Below are 14,258 nucleotides of genomic sequence, written 5' to 3'. Positions count from 1 at the left end.
GCAGGCCCAAGAGAACTACTCACCAATCCTGCGGGGGCACACAAATTCCCTGAGAAGCCATCTGTCCTCTGAGCTGAGGGGTCAGTAGGAGGTAGCAGCCACAGAGAGTGAGCCCGGAGAGAACAGCCAGGCAGAGTGAGGGCACAGGACTGTCACAAATGTCGGGATGAGTGCCTGCAGTCAGGCAGGAAAGCCCAGCAGATTAGCACGGAAAAGTAAACAGGGACCAAATGAAACAGGGTCCTTGTGACAAGTTAAGCATTTAGGGCTTACATTAAGCCTGGAAGGGTTTTTCACATGGGAGTATCTTACCCACCTTTACTTTTTAAAAAGATCATTCCGAAGGAAAAAAAAAAATCTGCAAATATTGAACTTGGTTAACGATAGGGATGCTCAAATTATTTAGGAGGAAGTGTGCTGAGGTATGTGATCTACTTTGAAATGCATAATAGAAAAGAAGACTGGAAGCCTGGCTAGATGTGGGACAAAGAAAGTACAGTAAAATGATAATGATATAATCAATGTGGTGCATATATGGAGGTTCACTGTAAAATTCTCTCAAGTTTCCTTATGTTTGAAAATGTTCATAACAAAATATGGGGAAATCATTAATTGAATTTAGATTTTAATAAATAAGGATATTCCAAGTAGGAACTCTTACAGGAATTTTATTAAACAACCAAGAGGCAATTTTTTACAATTTAACTAATTAATTAATTATGGGGAAATTTGATCATTCTGTTGGGATAACATTCTAGAGAGGGGCAAGGGAGCCAGTGAGGAGGTGGTTGCAGTACTTGAGGCAAGAGGGGGTCATGGCCCAAAAACTGGGGAGGAACAGGGATCAAAAAATTTGAATTCAAGAGATATTAGGAAGCTACATCAACGGTTTGGTGATGGAATGGCTGTGGAGGGAAGGAAGGCCAGGGATAAACAACAAACCTGCCTGGCCAATAATCAATTAAGAGTTGAGCAAGGATGGGGGCACCTGGGTGACTCAGCAGTTGAGCATCTGCCTTCAGCTCAGGGCGTGATCCGGGGTCCTGGGATTGAGTCCTCCATGGGGAGCCTGCTTCTCCCTCTGCCTATGACTCTGCCTGCCTCTCTCTGTGTGTGTCTCTCATGAATAAATAAATAAATAAAATCTTAAAAAAAAAGAAAAGGAGTTGAGCAAGGATGACCAATAGATTTGGAGATGAAAAGAAGGACTCATAAGGCCCATGGAGAACTCTGAATCACCAATGTCCCCTTCAACTGGCCTCTGGCTTCAGAGTCTCACCAGGACACTCCTGGCATGACTCCTTTGCTTAGTCTGCTCTGGAGCTCAGTGGGGAAGTCAGTGGCCGTGACACCGGCTCCGGCACCACCGAGGGCGACCTCGCCAGCTGGGGGAGAGTCGGAGAGTGGCTACCTCCGGGCTGGGCTGCGCCTGCTCACCTCCCCGCCCGGAACTGCCACAGCAGCTCTGCCCTTGTCAGTTGAAGTGTTCTGTTTTCTTAGAATGAAATTGTTTGAGGTCAGCCGCTTCAGATGGCTTCATCCACAGCCAGCTTTATCAGCTTTCAGTTACAAAACAGATTTCTCTGGAAGACTCATCACAATAAAGCAAAAACGAGTTTTCCTCTAGGGCTGCAAACTGCCCCTTTTGCTGGAGCAGATGTTGGGGGGATGGTTCCGGGAGAGGCAGCCTCCAGGATCCCTCCCTCCCCGGCACCTGCACCTGCGAGGACTGTAATTTCAGCTCATTTACCGCAGCCTTGTCCTAGAGACGGTTGGCAAGCCCCTCCTCGTCCTTCTTCCCTCCCTGTGAAGGACGTTTACATTGAGGACCTGTTTGCATCTCCGTAATTACTTCTGTGCCTCATTGCTGGATTCCTGTCCCTGTCGCGCCCCCAGCCTTGGGAGGCTTAGAAGCCTCGTGTTTGTGGGGACTAAAACAGGACAGGCCTGCCTGCTGTCCCCTGCCAAGGGGGCGCCCATGGAGAGACCGTGGTGTAGAAAGGCAGTATGGTTTGCTATCGGGCCCTAAAAGTGGGACCCCTAGTTCCACTTAAGGACATGGGAGGCTGGGCCAGTAATCGTCACTGTTCCCAAATAAAGCAGACACAAGCCCCCCACCCCCAACACATAATCTGATTCTGACATTTGATTTTTTCAAAAACAGACTTCACTTGGGACCCGGACAGCATCTACGCTGGAGGTAACCCACTCAGCTGGTCCTTATGCAGCGGACAGAGTGTCTACCTGGGTTCAGATCCTAGCTCTGCCCCCCCCCCCAGCGGAGCCTCAGGCTCCCCATGGTTAAGTCGGGGAGGGCATTCAGGTTCGGGCCGTTCCCAGGGGTGAGTCAGACTGTGTACCGAAGGCACCAACCCAGCCTGGGCCCTTCAGGGTGCTCGGCCCTCAGTGGCTGTGATCACCACGGCGGAGCACTCCATTTCCCAGCATGCAGGCTAACTCCTGTCTGCACATCAGCTGTGCACCCGAGCAACACAGATGGGCTGTTTCCTTCAAGTATAAAAATCCTCTTATTATTCTAATTTCCTACATAATGGTTAACACCTCAGTCACCTTGGCTGCTTGTAACCTTGGAGAGGGGACTTGTTATAAGAAACAGGCAAGGAGGGGCACCTGGGTGGCTCAGTGGTTGAGCCTCTGCCTTCAGCTCAGGGCCTGATCTTGGGGTTCTGGGATCGAGTTCCACATCGGGCTCCCCACAGGGAGCCTGCTTCTCCCTCTACCTGTGTCTCTGCCTCTCTCTCTCTCTCTCTCTCTGTGTGTGTCTCACGAAGAAATAAATAAATCTTTTTTAAAAATTAAAAAAAGAAAAAGGAACAGGCAAGGAGAGGGGCTCCTTTTCTAGCGTTTTCGTCATCTTTGGGGCTCTCCCAAGAGTCCTGTTCAAGTTTTGCAACCTCTCCTGGTTGAGAACTTTCTTGTGAACATGATCACTGCTGAGGACACTTGTAGAATATGTCATGGGACAGGGGTCTCCGCATGCTCAGGGAGGCCATTTCATGGGTTGTGATGGGGCTTATTTGGTTTTGCTGGTTTGGGCTGTGGTCACACATTTAAATTCTTGGGTCTCGAAGGCCCTGCTTCACCTCTGTGTCACTGTGTCTGTTCGCTAGCAGGAACCTGACAGAGGTCACTGTCCCTCAAGCCACCAGGTGGTGCATCCCAGGTGTCTGAGCTGACAAAGGGGCAGGTAGGCCCGCGTGCAGAACGGGTCTGGGGCCCAGAGACAAAGGCTAACAGGATAAAGGAGAATAATTAAAGCTACTAAGATTTACTCTGTGCCGGGCACGATGCCAAGTCCTTTCCGTGAATTTTCTCTTTCCTCCCCCCCCAGCCATCCCTGTTATGAAACAGCCCTTTATACAGACAGGCAGACTTGGAGAGTTCGCCCCTTTCTCCGGGTCATCCAGCCGGCAAGGAGCGGAGCCCAGAGCAGAAGTCAGTAGCGGACCAGAGCCAAGGATCCTCCCCGCTACCGGGTCTCCGCTTCTCTGAGAAAGTGGAGGCCCGAGCTCCAGCCACAGGAGGCCCCTCCACCTCGGGAGATGGATGCTCTTCAGCTGGAGCCACCTGGAGCTCTGCAGCGCTCCTGCTTTAACTGGGGCCACCTGGAGCTCTGCAGCTGCTCCCAGACTCCTAGGAAGGGGGTGGGTGATAAATGGGCCTGACGGCAGCCCCCAATCTCAGGACGTAGAAGGGAGTGGCTCCTGCCTTGAGGGTAAGTATGAAGAAAGCGCTAGAAGGGGCAGCATCTTTCCTCTGTTCCCCTGTTGCACCATCCCTCCTACTAGGGTCTGGGGGACTGTCGGGCCAGGGGCTCCTGGGGGTGGGGTGGTGGGTGAAACTAAGGAAGCTGTTGTTTCCAAAAGTGTCGGGCATTTGAGGCAGGATGCTTTTCTGCCTTTCTTCTTCCAGTCTCTCGTTCCCCTCCCTCACGTTACCAGTACTACCCAGAACTGAGACCCACACTCAGTCCTTGGGACAGTGGAGGGGATGGAGTGGGTGTCCTATCACACAAGCAGATGTATCTCCTGTCTGCAGTAGGCCATGGAACGGTGGTGGCAGCTCCTGTTAGGGCTGTGGACGGTCATGCCTGTCTGGGCTGGGGACGAGCTGCTCAATGTCTGCATGAAGACCAAACACCACAAACGAGAGCCTGGCCCAGAAGACAAGCTCTATGAGGAGGTATAGAGGCCGGACCTCGCCTGGGAGTGGGAGTGAGGCTGCGTTGGCAGAGCAGGGAAGGGACACAATTGCCAAGATGGTTTCTGAACCACCATCAACCCTGACTCATCTGGTTCCTTACGTTGGCATTTGGGCAAGGCCACTGGAGGGACAGTGTGGCCCCTAGAGAGCAGAACTGTTGAGTGCTTCAAAGTTCCCATCTCTGGCTGCCTGGACGCTCGGGGAACAGGGGCAGATGGTGATCCCAGAGGCCCATCACTGGTTCAGCTTAGATCAAACAAGGTCCTCCTTCTTTAGCCTTCCTACCAATAGCCACTGGGGAGACCTAGGTCTTAGGTGACCCTTCCTCAAGCCTGAAAAGCCATTGACGGGAGCAAGGGAAGAGTTGTGGAGCTGCCTTTTACCTGAGCTCTGCTGGGCTCTGGTGCCCTTCCACCCAGTGCTCCACATTGCCCTGGGTGTCGTGGGGTTCCTCTGCTGCCCCTCGGGAGCAGAGACCCTGGGACCCCTGTCTCCAGGGGACTTTGCAGCCCATGGCAGGGAGATTGGTGGGCAGGTGCCCTTTGGCTGTGAATTTTGACCCGCCTCAACATTTCTTCTGTAGGAGTGTTGCTGGCCTGAAGGCCTCCCACTTGCCCAGTGGGACAAAGGGGACAGGTTTACCTTTCTGCCCTAGACACTCCTGAGTCTCCTGCGTCCTACCCGACCCCCAGCCTTTTACTGCTTCATCCCCTCAGTGCATCCCCTGGGCAGAGAAGGCCTGCTGCACAGCCAGTACCAGCTGGCATGCCCACCTGGATGTGTCCCTGCTCTACAACTTCAGCTTGCTTCACTGTGGGTTGATGATGCCAGGCTGTGAGGAGCACTTCATCCAGGCTGTCTGCTTCTATGAGTGCTCCCCAAACCTGGGGCCTTGGATCCAGAAGGTCAGAAGGTGGGGCTGGGGAGGCAGGAGACATGTCCCCGCAGATGCAGTGCCCTGTTCCGAGGGGCACAAGGTCCACGATGCTAGCGGGAGCAGGACGCGCCGCCCCCTACAGACAAGAGCAGAGCCAGGGAGGGGTTGGGATAAAAGATGGAGAGGAAGCCGCCTCTGGCCCCAGGAGAAGGGCAGGGGGGGAACAGATGGGAACTGTAGCATGAGGGACTGTTCGAATCCCGCCTTCTGGATGTAGGAGCTGTGTAGCCTGGGCCAAACAATGTAGCCTCTTAGGGAAGGGACGCTCACAGGCTTCATAAGCGAACACCCTCAGACGGCCCCGCACAGCAGCCTGGGCCGCCGGGCCTCTTGGGAGCAGGGCTGTCAGCACCCTTGTCTCTTGCACCGCCGGGACCCAGGTGGGCTCGAGCGGGCAGGGAGAGCGGATCCGGGACGCGCCCCTGTGCCGGGAGGACTGCGAGCAGTGGTGGGAGGACTGCCGCACGTCTTACACCTGCAGATCCGACTGGCTCGGCTCCTGGGACTGGAGCAGGGGTGAGTGGTGCTGGCAGCGCCCCACGGGGGGGGGGGGGGGGCAGGGGCAAAGGAGGGCCGTGAGGGCGAGGGCGGGCGTGGCGGGAAGTGAGCGCCCCCCCCCCCCCCCCCAGGGAAGAGCCGCTGCCCCGCGGGGGCCGCCTGCCGCCCTTTCCCGCGTTACTTCCCCACGCCCGCCGCCCTGTGCCAGCGGATCTGGAGCGGCTCCTTCCAGGCGAGCCCCGCGCGCAGGGGCAGCGGCCGCTGCCTGCAGAAGTGGTTTGAGCCGGCCCGGGGCAACCCCAATGAGGCCGTGGCCCGCCTCTTCGCCGCCCGCGCCCCCGCCCGCGCCCGCGCCCCCGCCCGCCGCCTCTCCTGCCGCCTGGCCGGCCTGGCCGCCTTGTCCCTGCTGCTGGCCGTGCTGTCCCCGCGGCCCCGCCCGCGCCCCCGCCCGCGCCCCCGCTGCGGCTCAGCCTGGGCCCGGGCGGCCCCCTTTCCCGGGCCCCCCCAAGGGAGCAGCACGGCTGGGGCGCTGCTGGGCCCCCGGCCGCGGGAGCCTGTGCCCGAGCCTGAACGCTCAGTTCTAGGCGCCCCCACCGCCCCGCTCTGCTGACGGCCGCAGCCCCGGCCTCCCTCCCCACGACGGTGCCTCCAATAAAACAGCAGCTGACTTTTCCCTTCTGTGTGAGCCCCTCGTCCGCGCGCTGTGGTCGGGGGGTCCAGCTGCCCAAAGCGGGGCCGGTCCGTCGGCTGCGAGGCCTCCCGTGGCTGCTGCTTGACCAGGAGCAGTCAGCTCCTTCACGGGTGCAGGACCCCTGTTAGAGCCTCGCAACGCCCCCGGTGGCAAGACTTTCAATACCTCCTTTTGCCTTTTCTCCAGTAAGCAGCACATCGCACAAAAGACCCAAGGTCAGGGCAAGGACCACCCAGCCCTCAGCTTCATTTTGGATACCAAGATAGAAGCCCCTCACCTGCTCTAGGCGCCTCCTGTTCTTTTAACCCCAGGCACGCAATGCACGGTTCTGGAATTTCAGAAGCCAGAGCTCTAACCTGGGTTTACCACTTTCTATATGACTTTTGGTGAATCTGTTGGCCTTAAGACTGTCTATGCTTCCCTCTGCCCTGAGAGGAATGAGGGAGCTGGACCCCCTGATTTTAACTTACACAAAGAAAAAGGAAAAAGCCAAGGCCATTGTGTTGGGAAATAGTCTGTGCTTCTCAGGCAGTGCCACACCCTAAAGAACAAGACAGGTGAAGTCTCAACTCGGGAAGGGGCACTGGGGCAGCCTTTACATCCCATCTGTAAGTACAGTGGGAGCCAACCTACCCACTCAGAACCTTCCGGAACCTGGAGCCCAGCAGCTTCTCAGCATAAATGGTGCCTTCCCTACAACCTTTTCTTTGACAAAGAGGGTTTCTGATGTGTCTGTATCTGAGGTAGTTGGCTTTTCTGACAATCACTCATTCTTACCAGACACCAACAAGCCTTGTTCATCAGTCTGCCTCTCTTCCTCCCACACTTCCCCTGAATGTGTTCCTCACTGCACAGACCCTGTAACAGGTAGGGCACCAGAGTTCTAAAACCAGTGAGAACAGACCTCATAATTGAGGGTGCTCCGTCTGCAGTAAGAAACTGACACTGACACTAGAGGTGGAGACAAAGCACTTGGCTGGAAGCCTGCAAGAAGGGGGACTGGGCGGGGGTCCTCACACAAAGAGGTGATGCCTGAGCCCAGTGAAGATCACTTTGTTAAGAACAGAAAATAAATGCTAAACCAACACCACTGAGTCCCTAAAGCACAAACTATCTAAAACAGGAAGTTTACTTGCTCTTAAATGAATTGATAAATTGGGGCTGTAAAAATATAGGTAAAATTTCCTGAGCCTTGAGGATTTTTTTTTTAAGATTTTATTTATTTATTCATGATAGTCACAGAGAGAGAGAGAGAGAGAGAGGCTGAGACACAGGCAGAGGGAGAAGCGGGCTCCATGCAGGGAGCCCGATGTGGGATTCGATCCCGGGTCTCCAGGATCGCGCCCTGGGCCAAAGGCAGGCGCCAAACTGCTGCGCCACCCAGGGATCCCCGAGCCTTGAGGATTTGAATGAAGTCTGAAGGTATATACGTATGTGACAATAAAGCTGAGAGTTTAATGAATTTTTAAAGAGTATTTTTAGGTAAAAATATAAAAATAAAAAGAGTATTTTTAGGTAAAAATATAAAAATAATGTAAGGTTAAAATTGAGATCACCAAAATAAGATTAGTTCTGGGAGCCCTAACAACAGCTACTGTTTGTTGACCACGGACTCTGTGCCTGGGGCTCTGCTAGGCTCCTAACATGCGGCTCGGATCCTTTCAAAAGCTTTGAGAGTCAGTCACTCTTACACCCAACTTTCAAATGAGGCCAGACATACGTGGGTTTGAAACCAGGTAAGTCTGACTCCATCGTCCCGGTTCATGAAGCTTACACAGAGCACCCTGGCAAGAGGGACCGGGGCCAAGGGTAAATGCAGGGAGCAGAGGGGGAGGGGGCAGGCATACAGCAGGTCACGGTCAGCAGAGACTAAGGTTCTCCCCGTATGTGGTTAGAGGAGTGACAGTTTTCAGTAGTGGAAAGGAATTGTCAGATTTGCGGTTAAGCGATTTGTCTTAAGCAGAGAGATCCATGCATGTGGCTAAAACACATAGGTCAAAGGATCTCTAACACGGAACAACAGAGGCCCAGCCAGTCAGCCCCTTGGTTCAGAGGTACCCACTTTGAACCCTTTCTGGATTTAGCTATGAAAATGTTACAAAAGATGGTTTATCTTTTCTAGCACACAGGCTACCTTTCTGCTCTCTGTTCTGATTGTTTCTTATTTTTCCAATCTTTTTAAATGTGGCAATCCACTTCTAATTTCCAGGAGATTTTTTTTTTTTTTAATTCCCTTCTTCACAGCCTGCTGGTTTTGGTTTTATGGATGTAATATCTTCTCAAATCTCACTGAGGATCTAATTAGAATTTTTTTAAGTCTTTTTTTTTTTTTTTTTCTAGTATCTGAATGATCTATTTCCTCCCAGGGCAATCTGTTCTGTTTCTGTTCATCTTCTACATGCTGCTCGTTTTCTCTGTGTCTGGTGACCTTGGCTGTGTACCCACATTTAAGGATGACAAGCTGGGTTGATTGTTCTTGCTAGCTAGTATAGGTGTCCTGTGGTTCTATCTGTGGCTCTCTCCCCTGACTAGCAAAGCTGATGGGGACTTCTGGGTGTACAGGGGGAAGGCTTGTTAGCTAGAAGACTGCTTCTGAATGTGGAAGTAAATGAGAACAAGCAAAGACTGTCTGGTCAGAGCTTCCTGTAACAAGGAAGTCAGCCACCATCACCTGAGTTTTGACAGAAACTCAAAGCAGACGGAGAGAGAGAAAGCTTTAAGGTGGAAAGCTTCTGGTATGCCCTAATGGAGGCTGTTAGCATGGGGAAGAGGTAGGCAGGCCAACTAGAGGAGGGCATCCTATGTGATTGGTTAGAAATGTATATTCGGCTTTCTCTGAGTGATCCTCGGTTGGAAGTAGGGATAAAAATTAGGAAAACTGTCATTCATTAATCAAGTCCTAGCTGTTTGGAGCTGATTGTAAAAGGGGTAATTGTTTGGCTTCCTGGGCTCATTAAAATGGTGGTCTAACCTCCTGTAAATCTGATTTAGATAGTAAGTTGGCTTTCTGGGCTGACGACTGCAGATAATGGGTTAAAACTATTTTTATATACACCTGGCCATTGTCCATTTGTATGTGCAATCTCTCGAGACTCAGTTGGCAGGAGCTGTATTGAACAGCAGACCCCTCAAATACTGCAGTAAAGATGGTTCTTGGGCAACTCGGGTGGCTCAGAGGTTGAGCGTCAGCCTTTGGCCTGGGGTGTGATCCTGGAGACCCGGGATCGAGTCCTGTGTTGGCTCCCTGCGTGGAGCCTGCTTCTCCCTCTGCTTGTGTCTCTGCCTCTCTCTGTGTGTCTCTCACAAATAAATGGATGGAATCTTAAAAAATAAAATAAAATCTTAAAAAATAAGAAGATGGTTTTCTTTGGCAGAGGACATGGGGGTTAGGATGTAGAGACGTTTTCCCTCTGCTCCTCATGGTCCAGCTCTGAGCCCAGAGACTCTCAGAGGTTCTTCCTGGAAGATGAGCGCCTCATTCCACTGCAGCTGCCTCTTCCACTACTTGTGGCCACCACTGTTCCCTTTGGTGAACAATATACAAATATTGTATCTTCCAAATATTTATTGAAATCTCTTATTCACTGGTGGTTTCCTTCATGTGCTCTAGTAAGGGAACATTTAGAAATAAACATTTCAGTGTGATCCCAGTAATTCATTCTACCTTCTCTAACCAGAAACTGCAGGTTTTAAAAAAGATCTTTTGTTATATGAAGAGAAGATATAAACGGGGCCAAACTGGAGACAAAGAGGCTGAGGACAATGTGTAGGATGAAATATACAGGAGGGGAGTGACATAAGAAAAGCAAATAGTAGGAATTTAATTGTGAGTAAAGCTCTAGGAAGCATTAACTCAGGCTACAGGAGAGACAGTGAGCCAGATGGTGGGAGATTCAGGAACTATTAGGAAGATAGAGCCTATGGAAATTTGGACTATACTTTTGTACACAGTGCCACAAAATACATATAAGATGAAATGTCGGGGAAGGAGAACTACCACAAAGGAAACAGCAGCCTTGGATAACTCAACTCTGATGCTCCAATTTGTAAGATGTATTTTCTGTAGCCTAGATTGTACCAGGCAGGTCTTGTGTAGAGGACATTCCTTCTACTGGTTGCAACTCATTCACTTTTCCACTGGGAAAACATCAGATCCTGTTCAAGTCCTTTCTCAGAGAATGCTGGGAAATTCTGGGTAGCAGGTGAAAAATGAAAACACCTATGCTTCCCTTCCTTCAAGATTCCTTTTTGAGTAACTTTCCTTAGTAAAACTTTATATCAAAGTGAGAAAGTCACTGCAACCTGATATGCATGCACTGGGATCTTGTTCCCCGATTAAACTCTCCTGCCAGGGAAGGAAGCACTCCTTCCATTCCTCCTTCACCACATCACTGCCCACTCCTTTTCCCACCCCATCCCCACTGACCCCCTCCACAAAAATGACTACTTCCTTAGGTATTTTCCATTGTCCCATTGCTTTTGCTTGGGCTTGCGGATGGAAGATGCAGATTTGAGATTATTCTGATATCCAAGGCAGGTGTCGTCCCATTTCCCACTCTAGACCTTGAGACAGCTTGAATGTCCAGTCTCTTCTTGCATCTCAAAGGGGCAGTATTCCTGCCAACAAAATCAATCACTTGTTTTCATTGCCCATCTTTCCTTCTACTCTGCTCACATCCATCCTCAGATTTAACTCCCCACAGAACCGGAAACCACTTTTAGTAGTGCTTTTGCTACAAATGAACCAAATAGAAAAGTCTGGAGGAAGAGAGAGGACTTCCCAGAAAGGAGAGGCTAATCAGAGGCTTGGAGATGCTGGTGAGACAATCATCATAGAGCTGTTTATCAAACAGCTTGGGGTACATAAGAGGTCAGAGCTAGAGATAAGAATTTTGGAATCACTTCTCTGGAAGTGTTATTTGAAGGCTGTGGAAGTAGACATGTTTTCTAAGAAAAATGTAGAGAGAAAAATAAAAAGCGTGTGGAGAATCCCTAACTTATGGTTTAGAGATGACAAGGAAAATAGAGCTAGTCAAAAAGCAGAAGCCAGGGGTAGAAGAGAAATGAAAAGAACTGTACCTCAGAGGGAAAACATCAGACCTTGAGTTGCCATCCATATACTAATTCATAACAAAAATATTGAGTTAAAAAAATATTGAGTTATTACTCTGTGCTAGACACTGTGTTGTACCTAGGGACTGTGGGACTGAGTATACGATGAACAATGACTAGACTCTATATAAAAATAGGACTCTGCCCTGTAACCTGTAACTATCAGCCCGGAAGTCAGCTACTACCTGCAGGAACCAATCCAAGAAGTCAAACTGCTATCTATAACAACCAGTTTAGGAAGCCAAATAATAACCCCTCTAACAATCAGCCCCGAATGACCAGGACTTGATTAATTACTGACAACTTCTCTATTTTTTGGCCCTGTTTCCAATGTAGGGCCACTTGGAGAGCGCCAAATACGCATCTCTAACCAATCTCATGCAATGCCTCATTTCTACTTAGCCACCTAAGCTTCCCCATGCTAACAGTATCAAATCAGGGCATACCCAAATCCTTGTCTTTTTTCCAATCTTCTGCCTGCCTTTGGGTCTCTGCCAAAACTCAAATGATGGTGACTGACACCCTTGCAAGTTAGTCTTTGCTTGTATTCATTTGGTTGGTCTTCATTTATCTTCATAGATAAAATAATGAGTGAGGCAAACATGATTCCTGTCCTCGGGGAACTTAAGTAGTAATGAGGAATTCAGTAAAGATATGAGTAAATAGTTATAAATAAATAAATACAAATAAGACAATGGTTTGGAAGGAACCACATAAGGGACACAGAGAGGATTGGGGGAGGTGATTAATTTTCATGAGATAGACATTTTTTTTTAATTTTTATTTATTCATGATAGTCACACACAGAGAGAGAGAGAGAGAGGCAGAGACACAGGCAGAGGGAGAAGCAGGCTCCATGCAACTGGGAGCCCGACGTGGGATTTGATCCCGGGTCTCCAGGATCGCGCCTTGGGCCAAAGGCAGGCGCCAAACCGCTGCGTCACCCAGGGATCCCTGAGATAGACATTTTAAAGGAAAAGAAGCCTAGGGGACATTGTGAGGACTGAGGGGCATGTTCGTAGGATAAACAAAAAGGCTTACTGGAGGTAAAGTTCAAAGACAGCTGAAGAGCTGAGGGAATGAGTTGAGGGAGGGATGGGTGATCCATTCCATAAACACAAAGATTGACTTTGGCAAGGAGGTAAGACACTTTTTTTATTGAGACAGAAGGAGAAGGGAGAAAATATGAAAAAGTCATTTCAGAATTAAAATGCTTCAAATATAAATGACTGAATGAATTAACATTAAGACTTTGCCATCTGCTAAGAGTTCAGACACCATGACCACTGGGCTAGAGGGAGCAGTCTGGTCAAAGCATGGAGCCTGGGCAGCTGCTCCTCACAACCAGCTTTCCAAATTCACAGCCCAGGCAGTTTGTCTATCTTAGCCATATGGTTAGTGTAAATTTTCCAGAGGATTAGTATCCACCAAAGGATGAGATTGAAAAAACTGAAACAGGATTATTTTCAGGGTCAGGACACTTTATGATTAGAATGGCTAAGAGTTAGTGCCAACAATGAAAACTCAAAACAAAAATTAAATTCATCCTGGCCTTTTCTGAGCTCTGCATGTATCTGCAGAGATGGGAGCTATGTTCCTGATCCCAGAACAGCCTGTGATTGTGAAGCTGCTGGTCTCAGGTCTCTGATGCCTGCTTCACAGAGGAAAAATATAGAACTTAACAGGCTCTAATTACTTTAAATCAAAGATGAGCTTTGGAAGGAAGGAGTAGTTCTCCCTGGAGCAGATCCTGATGCCTTAACAGAGAGCTCCAAAAAGCCGGATCATAGATGAGAACAATGAGAAGGGGGCCATTTCTCACAAATGGCTAGGTTTAGAGTTTCTCTGCCATGGGCATAAGCCAAACATGATTTGGGGTTTTTTGCCCTCCAAGAGCATCAAAATAGCCATAGCAAGACATTAATTAACATATGTTGCTGTTTTCATTATTAAGTAAAATATATAGCATCACCCAGTTCTTAACCCATTTCCTAGCCTTGGTCCCTCCAGGGAGATTCAGAGGTGGGATGGAAATATTTGTCTTGCACATGACTTAATTTTAAAAAGTTAACTGACAAATTGATGATGTGTGAAAGTAATGACTGAGGTGGAAATGTAGGTGAATATTTTCATAATTTTCGTGAGAACTTTCTCAAGCCAAGAGCTATAAAGGATCAATAGTTACTATTATTTTTAAAAGACATGATAGATGACAGATGAACAAAGAATATATATATATAATATATATATATATATAGAGAGAGAGAGAGAGAGAGAGTGGAATACTACTCAGCCATCAGAAAATGAATCTTACCATTGGCAATGATGTAGGTGGAACTAAAGGGTATTGTGCTAAGCAAAATAAGTCAATCAGAGAAAGACAATTATATGATCTCACTCATGTGGAATTTAAGAAACAAAACAGGATCATATGAGAAGAGAGGGAAAAATAAAATGAAACTAAATCAGAGATGGATACAATCCATAAGAGACTCTTATTCACAGAAAATAAACTGAGGGTTCCTGCAGGGGAGGTGGGTGGAACGACGGGGTAACTGGATGATGGACATTAAGGAGGTCGTGTGATGTAATGAGCACTGAGTAATTATATAAGACTGAGGAATCACTGAACTCTACATCTGAAACTAATAATACATTATAAGTTAATGGGATTTAAATTTTAAAAAATATAAAAGACACAATAGAAAGGAAAGGGAAAGGGATTTTTAAAAACATTGTAAACAAAGATAAAAGGCAAATGAAAAATAGAGGGAAATATCTATAACACACACATAT

General features: G+C 48.9%; 1 protein-coding gene across 2 annotated transcripts in view; it reads left to right on the top strand.

The window, feature by feature from the left end:
* Window positions 1-3,366: 3,366 nt before the first annotated feature.
* IZUMO1R (IZUMO1 receptor, JUNO) overlaps window positions 3,367-14,258 on the top strand; it is a 93,916-nt gene continuing 83,024 nt past the window's right edge. For both annotated transcript variants that reach the window (XM_049099172.1, XM_049099171.1), the window contains exons 1-4: window positions 3,367-3,736; window positions 4,060-4,203; window positions 4,941-5,129; window positions 5,542-5,677. In XM_049099172.1, the coding sequence (XP_048955129.1) occupies window positions 4,066-4,203; window positions 4,941-5,129; window positions 5,542-5,677 (463 nt within the window). In that variant the 5' untranslated portion in view covers window positions 3,367-3,736; window positions 4,060-4,065. The remainder of the gene's footprint in view (window positions 3,737-4,059; window positions 4,204-4,940; window positions 5,130-5,541; window positions 5,678-14,258) is intronic.

Source organism: Canis lupus, chromosome 21 (assembly GCF_003254725.2).
Source record: "Canis lupus dingo isolate Sandy chromosome 21, ASM325472v2, whole genome shotgun sequence".
Lineage (NCBI taxonomy): Eukaryota > Metazoa > Chordata > Mammalia > Carnivora > Canidae > Canis > Canis lupus.
Note: the sequence above shows the minus strand (reverse complement) of the source record. Positions and strands in the feature narration are given on the sequence as shown.